General features: G+C 40.0%; 1 protein-coding gene and 1 long non-coding RNA gene across 5 annotated transcripts in view; one reads left to right on the plus strand and one right to left on the minus strand.

Annotated features, from left to right (window-relative positions):
* Positions 1-15992, minus strand: part of VPS13B (vacuolar protein sorting 13 homolog B) — a 357489-nt gene that overhangs the window by 3247 nt on the left and 338250 nt on the right. For all 4 annotated transcript variants that reach the window (XM_058175718.1, XM_058175717.1, XM_058175719.1 and 1 more), the window contains 4 exons: positions 15120-15296; positions 13389-13559; positions 4944-5120; positions 105-207 (listed from right to left, as the gene is read on the minus strand). In XM_058175718.1, coding sequence (XP_058031701.1) covers positions 105-207; positions 4944-5120; positions 13389-13559; positions 15120-15296 — 628 coding nt within the window. The remainder of the gene's footprint in view (positions 1-104; positions 208-4943; positions 5121-13388; positions 13560-15119; positions 15297-15992) is intronic.
* Positions 8940-15992, plus strand: part of LOC131194583 (uncharacterized) — a 60003-nt gene continuing 52950 nt past the window's right edge. Inside the window, exon 1 of the long non-coding RNA XR_009154233.1 lies at positions 8940-9584. This is a non-coding gene — a long non-coding RNA (uncharacterized LOC131194583). The remainder of the gene's footprint in view (positions 9585-15992) is intronic.

A 15992-nucleotide genomic window follows, 5' to 3' on the forward strand; every position in this document is an offset into this window, starting at 1 on the left:
TGCTGTAAGTCAGCCTTTTGCTCTGTTAGCTTGACCAGAAGCCAGAATCTATTAATCAACACTTGGGGTATTGAAATGAGTCAGTCAGTATCCAAATAATTTACCAGACATATTTGACGTGGCTGTTTGGTGCCTGTTCAGCATGTTGATCACTCGGAGGACAACGCTGTTTAGGATGCTGGGAAAGGCCAGCTCCATGCAAAATACCTGTGGCGATAAAAGTTAGGCTGTTTTTTGGTTTTGTTTTTACAGGGTGGGAAAACAGAAACATGTTGCGGTGATGTCATGTTCTTAAACAGTCCATAAAATTGTGCAGATCCAAAGTGATGTCACATCTTTGGACGCTCTAGTGGAGATAATTCATTCAATATTAGAACACAATAATCATGCACTTAACCATAATGGATTTTAGCATTAGTTAGAAATAAACAAAAGACGGATCATCAGTCACATACTAGCAATTAGGGAAAATTAAATGCTCTTGAGGGCCATAGATTTAGAAAGGGATTGGACAAGTTAGTTAACGTAGGCATATCAATTCAAGACCATGGTTAACTTTCTTGCTTAACATTCACATTCTTTCCTGAGTATCTCACAATTAGCAAACACCAGCAGGTAAATTTGCCCCAGATACTGCATTTCGACATAAATTATTCAATGCATCTGTTAAATATGAAACCCAAATGTTTATGAATTCTCTTGGGGCATCTGAAATTTGAGAGGTGTCTTCTTGCACTATAGCAGAACTCTGTAGAGGTAATTCTCTTCCTGTTTGCCCTGATCAGGAGAAGAAGGGGATAACTTAGCAGGTTGCTTTCTGATGGCTGGTACAGGACATGGCCCTTATGCTGGGAAATGACAGAGAGTCAATAACTGGATGGCTTAATTAAAACAGGGGTGTCAAACTCAAGGCCCGGGGGCTGGACCCAGCCTGCGGGGTACTAAGATTTGGCCTGAAGAGCTGCCCTGGAAACAGTGAAGGACCGGCCTAAGGTGCTTCTGCCAGTGAAAATGGGCTCCTGAGCTATGTTTTCGGCTGCCATGGTCTCCTGCAACCCTCTGCCAGTGAAAACGGAGCTCAGGAGCCTGTTTTTTTCTGGCAAAGTGCTCGGGCCACCAGAGGCGCCCCCGACAGGAGTGATGTCAAGCTGGCCACGCCCATGCAACCCACCCCCCCTCGAGGTCAAACCCAGATGCAGCCCTCAATGAAATTGAGTTTGACAACCCTGACTTAAAAGATAAATGTTTTATAACTGGGGTTGAAACTGGGGTGCATCTTAGAGGATGGCAGAGGCTTTTTTTTTGGTTTTGTTTTTTTTATTTGAATTTATATCCCGCCCTTCTCCAAAGACTCAGGGTGGCTTACATTGTGTTAAGCAATAGTCTTCATCCATTTGTATATTATATACAAAGTCAACTTTTATTGCCCCCAACAATCTGGGTCCTCATTTTACCTACCTTATAAAGGATGGAAGGCTGAGTCAACCTTGGGCCTGGTGGGACTTGAACTTGCAGTAATTGCAAGCAGCTGTGTTAATAACAGACTGCTTAGTCTGTTGAGCCACCAGAGGCCCCTGGAGTTTCTGGATAGGGAGAGAGCTAAGCACTAATGTAGCAAACATTTTTGCATCAGGGTAAAAATTTATAAAACAAATACCAAATGAAATAATGCACCGGTGTTGTTCAGAAAGAATTAACTTTAATATTGAACATACACCAACTACGTAACAGGGGATGTTCCTCTGTCCTGGTCCTGTTAGATCTCTCGGCGGCTTTTGATGCCATTGACCACGGTATCCTGCTGCGGCGGTTGGAGGGACTGGGGGTGGGAGGCACCGTTTATCGGTGGTTCTCCTCCTATCTCTCTGACCGTTCGCAGACGGTGTTGGCAGGCGGGCAGAGATTGACCCCGAGGCGCCTCACTTGTGGGGTGCCTCAGGGGTCTGTTCTCTCGCCTCTCCTGTTCAACATCTACATGAAGCCGCTGGGCGAGGTTATCCGTGGTTTCGGGGTGGATTATCATCTGTACGCTGATGATATGCAGCTGTACATTTCCACCCCAAACCACCCCAACAAAGCCGTTGAGGTGATGGGCCGGTGTCTTGCGGCTGTGTGGGTCTGAATGGGGAGGAACAAGCTCCAGCTCAACCCCTCCAAGACAGAGTGGCTGTGGGTTCCGGCGTCCCAGTCCCATCGCTGACTGTTGGGGGGGGAGTACTGACCCCCAAGGGAAGAGTGCACAACTTAGGCGTTCTCCTGGACGATCGGCTGTCTTTAGAAGAACACTTGATGGCTGTCACCAGGGGAGCATTTTATCAGGTTCACCTGATTCGCCAGTTGCGCCCCTTCCTTGATCGGGACTCCTTATGCACGGTCACCCATGCCCTCGTCACTTCCCGCCTGGACTATTGCAATGCTCTCTATGGGGCTCCCCTTGAAGAGCACCAGGAGGCTCCAGCTAGTCCAGAATGCGGCCGCACGGGTGATAGAGGGAGCACCGCGTTGCTCCCATATAACACCCGTCCTGCGCGGCCTGCACTGGCTGCCAGTAGCCTTCCGGGTAATATTCAAGGTGCTGGTTACCACCTTTAAAGCGCTCCATGGCTTAGGACCGGGTATTTGCGAGACCGCCTTCTGCCACCGATTGCCTCCCAACGACCTGTGCGCTCCCACAGAGCGGGCCTCCTCAGGGTGCCGTCGACCAAACAATGTAGGTTGGCGGCCCCCAGGGGGAGGGCCTTCTCTGTGGTGGCACTAGCCCTATGGAATGAGCTTCCTCCGGGGTTACGCCAACTCCCAGACCTCCAGGCCTTCAAACGTGAACTGAAGACTTTACTATTTCACCGAGCGGGACTAGCCTAAGACATATTTTAGCGAAATTTTAAGGGGTTTTAATCGGTCTTTGACCGTTTTAGTGATTCGGCCAGTAAATATTTGTTCTTAATTGGTTTTAAATATTGTTATTTATTATATTTATATTGTATTGGTGTGGGTATTTTAACATCGGCCCTGAGTCCTCCGGGAGATGGTGCGGTATAGAAATATAATTATAAAATAAAATAAAATAAAATAAAATAAAAAATAATATAAAATAAAAAAATAAAATAAAAAATTCCTGGTAAGGCTCAAAAGATACACTCCGGTTGTAATAATTAGCTGATTGAAATTTTTTAGTGTTATTGTGAATGAGATGGAATGGAATGGAATGGCAGATGGAAAAGTAGAATGTATGATTACTTCTGTGTGGTCTTGTTCCCCCCATAAGTCATAAGCCCATTCGCCCATTAGTCACAAGCAAGATATTGCTCCATGCACTTCCATTTATTATGGAAAAGACTCGGTTCTCTCAGCCAATAGAAACAAAAAAATTAGAAATACAGCTGTCAGAATCTAGCAGGCTATGTCATTAATTCTATGCACTCAGGGCAATGTTGCATTGCAAACCCCTTTTCAAATGGAGGGAAAAAAGAGAGTTGCAAAAGAACTTGACACTTTTTTGGGGGGAGAGTTTGTTATTCAACAAACAACAACAACAAAAACTGTCTTCTGAGTTCTGCAAAGTTGGCTCTGCCAAAGTTGCTCTCTGGTTTCAAGCCACTGTTTGCAGTAAAGTGCATCTTTTCCATTATTTTGGGTCACTTCTCAATTGCCAACATTTTTAAAAAAAATCTAAAATCTGTGTAACATGGAACATCTCTTACATGAACTTCCAACTTTTTTCTTTCTCTAATTTTCCTAGAATCGAAGTTTTATGTGCAACAAACTTCCAATTGCTCAACAGGCTAAAAAACTGTACACATCTGACACACATGTTGGATAAACAATTATGTGAGAAAGCAGCCCCACAAAACAGTTTCATCTTGTCCCTCCAAAAACTCTTCAGAGAATTAGGAAATTCTTGGATATGGATTAGGAAGGGGACATATGTTGAAGATGGACAGTTGTGGGTGGCTATTTTTTTGGGGGGGTGGGCTTCTTTTTATGCTTTTGGAACTGATGAATAATTTGGGGAAAACCTGTGAGAGTAACCTCTGAATGACCCCCTATTTCTTCCAGGGGTCTGCTTGAAACCTAGGCCTCTCATTTTATTATTTGTCCAAATAGGATCTTTAGCGTAAGGATTATTTTGAAAAGCATGGAGGAGCAGAACAGAGTGGTTACACGCTTCATTTTTTTGGGTGCAAAATAATGCCTAAAAGTTTAGTTAATGGAAATAAAAAAAGCTGGCTAGTGTAAGCAGTTAGTGACTCATCTCAAGGAGGAAAACATTGAGCCAGTTAAAGGAAGATGCTATAGGAGTAATCACATTATAGCAATGATATCTACAATGTTTGCAACTCTTGGATATGATCTAATATACCATTAATGGAATATTGACACATCTGGGCCTGGCTCTGAGTGAGCATATTTTATACAATAGTGTCATATGATCTGGTGGGAAAATTCAGAACACATCTTATTTTTTTCAGCAGTAAGTCTGGAAGCAGAAATAACAGCTGGCAACTGATTTGTATTATGGTTATCAAGACAAAAGGTGATCTTGGTGTAAATAGGCACTTAGCTTCCATTAGTCCATAGTAAACTGGGTGAGATCATCTGAGCTTCATAGAATTTCCTCACTGAGATAGGTAACACTTATGATTTATCAGGAATTTATGACTTAAATTGGCTGTTTATATTTTAAGATGATTTAATCTGAGATAAATTCCTCTACTAAATTTGTTAGTTTTGCAATGCATTTTATATATAATTTTTTTAAAGAAAACCTGGCTAATGAAGGCTAAGTATCTGAAATAAGAAAATAGTGTAACCTCATTAAACGAATGTGATCGTAGGAGGGAAATATATATTTTAAATAGGATTTTAGTAATATTACATGCTACAATTAAAATAATACATGAAAACTATCAATGAGCTGAATTCATACATTTGCTCAAACCTACCATAGCCAGTCTGGGAGACTAACTCAGCTGCTCCTCCAATAGGCTTAGCAAAAACTCCCATGATTCCTTTTCCCACACCAGAGATCACGCCTTTGGCTTTGTGTCCCGCTGAAGCCTGGGCTTCCGATGTTTTCTGGAAGTTCTGCATTGGCTGATCTACAATCCCAGCAATTGCACCTGTAATGAGTTTTCAAGGATGACAGAATGATATAATCTCCGAGCAAGATGAAATGTTGATTTTTGAGCACTTTTGCTTCATTTCATTTGAATATTATGCCTTTGTCTAACACTGCAATAAGGAACTGATATTGAGTCCCTTTTATTCAGGGTAAGAAAATTTCTGCTAGTCACATCTTCTATTTCACTCAAGAGAGCCCAATGTTTAGAGCTGCTTCACAGATTTGGATTATTGAGAGCATGTTATGGACCTTCACCCAGATTATTGCAATTATGGACGTATCCAGTTACCAAAAAAGCAAATTCAGGAATTTGTTCCCCAAGGACCATTCTAATGGTTCTGAATATCCCATATCAACCCGTATTTCTGTCTTCTTTCTAGGTAGGTGAACATATTTCCAAAGTAACCCCTGAACTGTAGCTTCTATGATATCTGCTGAGATTTTTATGGAATTCAAAACATTATTGTAAATAAACATTAAGCTCTGCAACATGTTGACTTCATATTTACTTCTTTAAAAATATAAAACAATTGAAAACAAAATTGAGTGAGGCATTAGGATATGGAGCCTAAGAAACACCAATGTAGATGTGTGTTGACCTTTTGGTTTACATTGATACCATACTGGGGACTAGCAGATAAATATCAAAACTTTGGCTTCATTAGGTGTCTTTTAAACTTCCATCTTTTTTTCTAATTAAAGTTGCTGAATGGTAAAATTGAATATATTGTATATATTTTGCTTCTGGATTTTGTGCTTGAGAGGGAAAAATTGAAATTTTGACTTTGGATTTTGCTGATAAGATAGGTTTGTTGTTACAGTAATGGTTAGTACACAGCGTATAAAAGTAAAACATTACAGCTGCAATGTTATTACTTTATTCTACTGCTCTAAAAAGAGTTGGCAAAGTTTTTTCTTTCTTTCCCTTTCTTTTCCCTACACTCTTCCCCTTCCCTCCCTCATTTTCCCACAATTTCCATTTTCTAAATAATTCATTTTTAAAAAGAATATATTGTGTATATGTGCATTTTAGATAAGAATAATTTTCTGCTAATATTGTGAGATTTTATACCACTATTTAAAGTAAATTTCACAAACCCTTAAGCCTTTCCTATGTCCACTATATCATTTTAACATGCCCTTATATTATAAAAATGGTCATAAACCAATGCAATCTCTAATATATTACTAAGTTTAGTAGAATTAGGCCTGGAGATTTTTGTTAGTTTTTGTGAACACAATCATATTTCATTTTAATGTGTACAGGTCAAACTTTTACAAGTGTCTTAATGATCCCTCCAGCTTTTCATATCAACAGAGAACAGCAGTTTAAATCTTCCTAAATGTAAACAGGTATGTCAGGTGGGATCTTCCTTTGATCCTGAGTTTATTCAAGCCATGTACCCCAGAGATGCTTCTAGCTGTTGTAACTTTGATGGATAATTTATTTGGGTTTCACTAAAAGGATAATGATTGAACAAGATGACAAGGTGCTACATTATGAATCTGAAGTGCTTATGCTGAAGGTCATCATTCAGCATAGAAAAGACTAGCTGAAGTGTCCAGATCTCCAAATGTGGAAATATGGACAAGAGACACATTTTTCCTCCCTTATGGACAACAACAACTATATTAGGGCCAACTGTTATTCATTTTGTGCACATAAACAACAATAACAACAAACAGAAATATTTTTGCATAAAATGATTAGGTGCTTTTGGAGACAACAAAACTAATTGATAAGCAGCATCTCTATTCTCCATAAGACTCACAGACTAGACATTGCTCTCTGGTGGTTTCAGATTGTTCTTTGAAGGGGTGGGTTCCAAAATTTTTTACTACTGGTTCTGTGGGTGTGGGTTATTTGGTGGGCGTGGCTTGGTGGTCATGTGACTGAGTGGGCGTGGCCAACTTGAAGTCACTCAGGACAAGGTGGGGCTGCACCTTGCTGTGAGTGACATCAAGTTGGCCACGCCCACTCAGTCACACGACCAAAGCTGCAGAAACAGGGCGATTTCCCCTGGGGGACAGCAGAGCTTTGCCGCCTCCTCTTTTCCTCAGAGGAGCTGCCTCCAAGTCCTTGTGAAGGGACATACACAACACAATTGACTCACACAATGTAAAAGCAGCTGCACTTTTTGTGGCACTTCACACAGCCACAAAAAGCTCAAAAAGCTCAAAAAGCCACAAAAAGCTCAAAAACCAACTTTCACACTTTACACACACACAACATAACTGACTCACACACACATACACACACACAAAATGCCACATACAGCTTTGTGAGACTTTGTGTGTTTGTGTAGTTGGAGTGAAACACTACAGAAACACACCAAACCTCAGAAAGCTGCACAAATATTTTATTATTTTATTTTATTTATATTTTTTAGATCAGGGGTCTCCAACCTTAGTAACTTTAAGGTTTGTGGACTTCAACTTCCAGAGTTCCTCAGCCAGCAAAGGCAGATTGAGTTGCTAGCTGATGGACTGCAGACAGGCAGGCAGATTCAGTTGCTAGCTGATGCAACTGATTGGAGAAGCCGAAGGAAAGTCAGCCAGAAAGGAGCAGTAAATAATTAGGTAAGTGAGGAGGAGGGATTGGGTGGGCCAGAGGAAAAAAATTCGGGCACGTGGTAACCTGCCCATACTTATGATCACAGTGGCAATGCAATGCTCCCTGCCCACCTATCTGCTCCCCAATTTCAGCTGCCTAACTAGCCCACTAGTCCATGCTTGGGAAGTCTCTGCTACCCAGCTGGCCCACCAGCACATACAAAATGTTCCATTTACCTGATAGACACATCCAGCCAATACAAGGTACAACTGCCTTACTGAGGTTGCCTTGGGGCATTCACCAAGCGGGCTCCTTTCTTAAAGCCTCCTTCTCCAAATCAATGCTTTCCATGCACTGGTGGACCAGGTGGGTGAGGTTTTCTAGGCCACCACCAGCTTTCCTTGTGCTGGTAGGTCGGCCGGTGTCTGAAACCTCCATGGGTACCTGTGGCTTTGCACCACACTGCAGCACCCTTCAACTCATGTATGGCATTCACCAGGCCTCCTAGGACAACTCCCATGGCACTGAGGCATGCCACATTTTTTATCTGACACTCTGTCCACTTAACGATTGCTTAAAGAGCACAACCAAAAGTGCCGGGATTGCAGTCGTTGAGTGAAACCATCACATGACATTTCGCTTAATGACTGCTTTGCTCAGTGATCAAGATTCTGGTCCCAAAAGTTTTCAAAAGTCAAGCACTACCCATAGCTTATTAAACTTTGTGTTAGAATTAATACAAGGTTTCTGGCAAATCATACTTAAACAATGTACTATGCATCCTATCTATTTCAGATCCTTTTTATCTATTAGCAATTTCTGTACAAAAAAGTTTAGATAAAATGGATGTACCAATGCAACATGCCATCTGAGAAACAGATATGGCAGCATCTTATGCTTCTCTCCTAGTCCATTTGAGTAAGGTTCTTCAAGTGTACCTCTCCTTCAATAACATCTGAAAAAATATTGAATTATCAAGTTCTTTGTTTCTTCCCATTTATCACAATGTTAGATTCCTAAAATTGCCTTGGTTTAAGAAATAACTCCAACAAACCTTAGAATATGCAACTAGAACTTTTCAAGGCTATCAGACAAACTCTTTTATAACATGGTAAACCAATGAAATCTGAAAAGAGCCATGAAAAATATATTGTTTGAAATCTCACACACCAGAGGAAACAGGTGAAAACAGAGATTACAAGACGATATCAAATATTGATGGACCCATTATTTACAGAATTGTTCACTCAGGCTGGGTTTGCGTTGAATGCGATACTTTAAAATACTAGCAGATGACAAAGCCTGGCGCTCCTGAAAAGATCTGCTTGTGTATTCATTACTCCTAAAACACAATTTAGATTCTTCAAATACTTATATCACAAAGTGCTTGTAATTTATTTGGATAGTTAATTCTTCTGAGACTAAGAGTAGTGGGGATTATTTCAGCAACAAAGAATTTGTAAACAGAATCTCAATGCCAGTTCAAGTCTTTCATTCTGATTAAGCAAAACAGTGCAGGCAACGCAGCCTAAGCCAAATTGTAAACTCAAATTTCTCATCTATATCTTGAGTAAAGGCAGCAATTAAGAGCAAGAAGTGATCCGTTTCAGTGAAATACAACAGATTTCCATCGCAGTGTCTAAATCCCTGGAAGATGAAGAGGATTCCATTGGTCCAGTCACAATTATTCATGTAATAATGAGAGCTTTCTAGAAAATCTTCAGAGCTAGATAAATTCAACCAATCTTCTCTGTAGCTAATCAAAGAAACAAGAAGGTGGTGTGGCTGCTGCAACTTTCACTATATTGAAGAACCTTAATAATTGACTGATCTGAGGAGCTTTTCTACAGAACTCTACAGTAATTATGGTCTGGAGTGCAGAGGCACAAATAAATGGTGAACATGCTGGTATGTATTAATCATGCACCACAAATTTTCTTTTGGGGAGATTACCCATGGCTGTCATAGCTAAAATACAAAATGCTTTTTTAAAATATTCCTTGGATAGTAGTTTGTACGTGATGCTTTTACCAGGGATTCTGCTTGTTAAGATTTCAAAGTGTAATGAAATAGTCTTCGTAGACATTTTCTTTTAAGATGTATCTTTCTTGGCAGATAGGTACTCCCTCCCTCTCCCCCTTTCTCTGTATAAACATACACGTGTGTGTATGTGTTTATACACACACACATATCTATATATCTAACTACACACTTGCTGTAGGGTTCTGTCATGCCATAACATAATTTTCTATCATTTTTATCATTTTTCTAACATTTGAAAAATTGAAATTTTCATTGACATATTATTTCCAGATAAGGTATATTGCCCTACTTCATATATGATGATGCAGAATTTTAACAATTGCATTCTTTGTTGAATAAGTTATATTAATTTTGTTCATAAACAAAACCCATTGAAAAATAACAAACCACAACGTGATTTAATGTTATGTATGAACTAGGCTACTAATTGCATTTACACATCAAGTATAGTTTATTTTGCTGAACTCAGAGCAAGTAAACTGGTCTTTCTATTGAATAAAATTATGTTGGCTTATTTGAACAATTCCTGATTTATTTTCCTACCTTTTTTAGTGGCTCTTAATTTGCACCCTTTGAAGGCTAATTAGTATGAGACTAGAGGAGAGCATAAAAATAAAACAAGCACAAGCTAGAAAGGGACAAATTCTTATTAAAAATTGTTTAGAGTTCCATTCACACATCATTCTATATGAAGAAAGAAATTATATTATGACATTGTCATATGTAGGTCAAACTAAGATTTAAAAAAATGTGAAGTACCTCTAATGGGTTCCTTCCTTATAATGTTAGTACAATGTAAATTATGGAAATAATATACAACATCATAAAAATGTCCTTCTACTGCAGGGTAAAAGAGGAAGCCATGAAATTGTCCATCTTATGAAATGACCCCCACCCCCCAGAAGTCAGGTTATGTCCGTGTTAATATTCAGGAAGTCATGCCAGACCTGGCATGGGTTTAGGGATCCCAAGGAATTGGCACCATTTTAAGGTAGCTCCCTTATTACGGATGATACATACTTGAAATATTTACTCTCTCTCCTTGTGGTTTATGTACTTTACTGTTTAAGAAATATTTTAACTTTTAATAATGATTGCATATTTTTACAATGGATTATTTTTATATTATTTATTTTATTTGATGGTTGTATGCTACCCTGAGTCACTTCTGGTGACATGGACAGCTACATAAATTTAATAAATTAGTATAATCTAATCTAATTTAATCTGATCAATACAATAAAATAATCAATACAAACAATACACTTATAATATAATATAATATAATATAATATAATATAATATAATATAATATAATATAATATAATATAATATAATATAATATAATATTGAATTACAAGGGAAGGATTTTTTTAAGAAACAGAAAGAATCTTTTCAAACAAGATTTTTCAGAACTTTTATGTTTGCTTATTTCTAGTCACTTTGATCTTCCAGGATGACAGTGTGGTCTCATAATCCCATGAAAGCATTTGTCAAGCAATACGTATTTGTGATTTTTTTTGGCTAGTAAAAAAAAGTCTGTGTACATTCTTCTCCACAATTCTAAATCCTACTTTCCTTTTAGAAATGTCTATATAGTGGTTAATTAAGTCAGCACAAATGTGTCATCTTCTTCTGAAGAAATATTTTTCATCAATGTTTATGTGATATTTGAACTAGTGGTTTTCAAACAAAAACAAGCATCTAAGTTAACCTTCCCCAACTTGGCGCCCCCAGATGTTTTATAATCAAGCAAACTGAAGCGCTGTGAAGCAATGGGAACATCAGCAAACAACATTACTACTTTTCATTGAAAGGAAAAAAATAGAACTCATGTGCCTTTCTAATATTTACAAGGTATTAAGGGAAAGTAAGTTGCTTTGCATGAATGCACATGGTAAGATAGCCAGGAATGGTTCCCACAGCTGCTGCACAAGTCCCCCTAGACACCCCCCCCCACTAAACAGCTCCTTTTAATGATTCAGATACAGGTGCTTTGTGCATGCTCTCATGTGTTGTAAAGTCTTCACTCACATAATTAAAAGATCCAAAAGATCCTGTCCACAAGCCTACTACATAACACACATAATGCAATTAAAACAATATAATGCAGGTTTAAGCAGTGGTGGGTTTCAAAAATTTTTACTATTGGTTCTGTGGGTGTGGCTTGCTGGGCGTGGCTTGCTGGGCATGGCAGGGGAAGGGATACTGTAAAATCTCCATTCCCACCCCACTCCAGGAGAAGGTAACTGCAAAATTCCCATCTCCTCCAATCAGCTGGGACTCAAGAGGCAGAGAATAGATGGGGGCGGGGCCAGTCAGAATTTTTACTACCAGTTCTCCAAACTACTCAAAATTTCCGCTACCGGTTCTCCAGAATTGGTCAGAACCTACTGAAATCCCAGTTCTGGGTTTAAGTATTATTCTTCAGTAGTCTTTAGTTTGGGGCAGGTAGTTTCTGGTGGCCTTTTGTTGTTGATTTTTAAATGGACGTTTATCTCCGTTCTTCAGTGAATTGTGTTAATAAACTTGCTTTGTTGCAGGGATACTGAACAGAGCATTCCTTGTCCAGGATAAGCTGTTTTGCTGGTTAGCTAAGCAAGAGGCTCTAGTATGATCTACTCAGTCCATACTGGGAACAACATGGGGGAGTAACAAGTTAAAAGCCAGAGGCTGAACAAAATCCATTTCTATATAAACTCTCCAAAATTTGGAGTCTTGGCCTCCAGCAGTCATTGTTGTGAACCTGCTTTCCTTCTGAATTAGATTACTCTGTGATTCCACGTTAAATAATCTGTTCCCCAAGTGCATATAATTCACATGCCGTTGCTGCTTACATATACAGCTCTGTGAAATGGAGCCTTCCTCTAGCATCGGTCTTACCAGATGGTTAAAACATCCTGTCTCTGCTCCCCTCCAAGGTTATAGAAACTCATAATTACAAGAAACCAGAGCTTTTTCTGAGCCCTCTTTTTTCTCAGATTAGATTAGGATGATGAGATGGGGGGGACGTGGGGGGGGGGGGGGAGAAGCAGTCATTCCCTGCAAGTCCGATATGATTCAGGGAGAATTCCTTGCCAGGAATAATCAGCCTATCCAGGGCCTGGCTAGGGAAAGGAAATCAAATAATACAGGGAAATAATGTATGTGCTTCCTCCCATCCCAAAGCACACGCTGGGTCCCCCCGGGAGGATCCCATCACAGTTGAGAACATAACTTACTGCTGTCCAAGGCAACAGCCTTACTTTCTAACTGTGCTTTGCTTGCCCAGCCTCGGTTCCTTCCACTTGGCAGTGGCTCCCTCTGACACAAGTATTCATTTCAAATGAATTTTCTTATCCCCACTGAGGTGGGAATATATAACTCACTTTTGGTTAAACGGAAAAACGAGAGGAATTGAGAATAGTGGAGGGACTGTATTTTGCCTAGCTGAGCCTGCAACATCTATGCTATGGGGCACACAGATCTTGCTTCTGCCAGCAATCCTCTCCCGCCCTACTTTTTTGCCCTCGCTCAAGGAAGAATCTGGAATTGGAAACTAAACTCAAAAAAGGTTTTACTCAAGTTGGCAAAAGGAAAAGGCCAACTAAACATATCCACCCTGCAGGTATTTCCAGATCCCATTTTCCCGAATGCTGAACATAATGAAGATCAAAGCGGGTGTCTTACCCAGAAGGCTGATGCCCAACCGGGAGAGGCCTTGTCTTAGTCCTTCTCCCAGATTTTCTGGCAGCTGCCTTCTCCATTCTTCTTGCCGATTGTAATGCTCCTCGTCCAGGGAAAGCCTATCCATATTTCGTGCGAGGCTTGTTGCTAGGTTGGTAATGGATGTTAGCGTACCTGAAAGCGAACCGATGAATAAATGCTCAGTTAATTTGGAAAGGGCAAGAGATGTTATTATAGGTAGTCCTTGACTTACAACAGTTCATTTATGTCCTTTCAAAGTTACAGCACTGAAAAAAGTGATTTAAGAGTTTTTCATACTTACGACTGTGGTGGCATCCCTTTAGTCATGTGTTCAAAATTCAAATGCTTAGCAACTGACTCATATTTATGACGGTTGCAGTGTCCCATGATCATGTGGCTGCCTTTTGCGACCTTCTGACAAGCAAAGGCAATGGGGAAGCCAAATTCACTTAACAACCATTTTACTAACTTAACAGTTTCAGTGTTCACTTAACAACTGTGGCAAGAAAGGTTGTAAAATGGGGCAAAATTCATTTATCAAATGTCTCAGCGTTAGAAATTTTGAACCAACTGTGGTCACAAGTCAAGAACTACCTGTATTTTTTTTTTTAAAAAAATGGAAACTACTACAATCAAGATCCACATAAAAATGGTATGTCACACTAATAATAAATGATACTACTGTATTAATAAATGTTACCAATAATAAATGTCCCTAATTCTTAATCTACCTAGTAGCCTTTATTATGAAGCCTGCTGTTAACTATGATACAACAAAACTTAAATTGGGATTGGCAATGTGGCAATCTATAATGGACTCCAGAGGACTAAGTAAAGTTCTTAGCTTTCCACCCACCCACTCCGGTTTTCAAAAGGAAGAATTTCCATTTTCAAAAAAATTTCCACATCCAGCCCATAGGAGAAATAAGCATGATTTTGTCTGGCTATGAAAAAATAATTGTTTAAATCAAGTGTCTCCAACCTTGGTCCCTTTAAGACTTGTGGACTTCAACTCCCAGAGTTCCTCAGCCAGCTTTGCTGGCTGAGGGACTCTGGGAGTTGAAGTCCACAAATCTTAAAGGGACCAAGGTTGGAGACCCCTGGTTTAAACTGTATCCTAAATCAAGAAGCAACCAGGAAACAAAGGTTCAGCAAACAATAGTACTACGTAGAGATAATCTGACGGCACTTTGAACTGCTGGCAAACTAGTGGTTTTCCCTGTCTTTGCATATTTTCTCTTTTCCAGCTGGCCTAAGGAAGCCACAAGATGGCGCTATGTCTGTACACAAATCCAGGGAAAGCCAGATGTGTGCTTGCTTTTACAAATGTGTTCAGCAACATTTAATAACGGTGTCTATTATTATCTTTTCAACTAGATATGATGAGGCAATGTGGTGTAAGATTTCTGAAGCACTGCAGAACTTCTTTAACGTTTCTGCTCAGTTACTGCATTACAAAATGGTCATGCGGGAAAGCTTAAGTCACTAGTAGAAACAATAGCAGAATAGAAAATGTTCTTCCACAACACACACACACACACACACACACACAGAGAGAGAGAGAGAGAGAGAGCAACCTATGCCTTTCACTGAGACTCAAGGAGCTTAAGGAAGCTGAGGGTAGTAGCAAGTTCACCTGAGAGGTTTGATGCCTTCCTTTAAGACAACCTGCTGATGAGACATGCAGTGGAATTAGATGGAAACAATAGATACCTTTGGATATGTGCTTTACAAATGATGTGGTTCCTCTGGAAACCCCACTAACAAAGGCTCCTGGACCGCGGGTGAGTCCTTCATAAGGAAGCCTGAAGAAGTCGGCAATCCCGTTCCCAACGCTTCTCACCAAACTGGCTGGGCTGCCGAGGATTTCCAGAGATCCAACAACCCATCCTGCAAAAGAACGCATGGTTAAAAAAAAAATGTGTTGAGACTCACACTAACTTCACAGAAGCTGCAGTTAAGTAAAAAAAGAACAAGAAGGGGAATAAAACCCCCTAACTCTCATCCCCTCGAGCCCCCCCCCCATTTTTTTAACACTGAAATTTATCACATCATAAACTTCCTTTGAGAAAAACACGGGAAATAGCTCATCCACTACAGATTCAGTCACGGCAATCTTTCATGCTTTCTAAATCAAAGAAACCTCTTTGGCAAAAACACAAATAACTTTCAAATGACTTCCTTCCATAAGCCTCCCGTATTTCTGCTAAAGCTATGTGTGGAGAGATGGATACTGCAGTTAAGAGGACCAGGAGTGCTAGGACCAGGGGCTTATTTTGCTTTGGAGGCTTTACATCTCCCAAAGCGACTTTGTTATTTCATGTCCACAGTCGTGACAGCTAGTTTACAGTGATACACTGTCCCGCCTTGGGGGGAGCGTGAAGGTCAGCTGGTTGATGGGGTGTTGGGAAAGGGGATGCAGATTTTTGACAAGCGCGGGGAATTATTTTAATCCACTCAACAGCTCTGTGCTGATCACTTTCCTGTGGAGTCTAGTTATGGCCAGATAAATGACTTCTTGCTCAACATCACTGTGTAAACACAAATGGCATTTGCATGCTGATTAAATTACTCAGAGGGAGGATC

Source organism: Ahaetulla prasina, chromosome 3 (assembly GCF_028640845.1).
Source record: "Ahaetulla prasina isolate Xishuangbanna chromosome 3, ASM2864084v1, whole genome shotgun sequence".
Classification (NCBI taxonomy): Eukaryota; Metazoa; Chordata; class Lepidosauria; order Squamata; family Colubridae; genus Ahaetulla; species Ahaetulla prasina.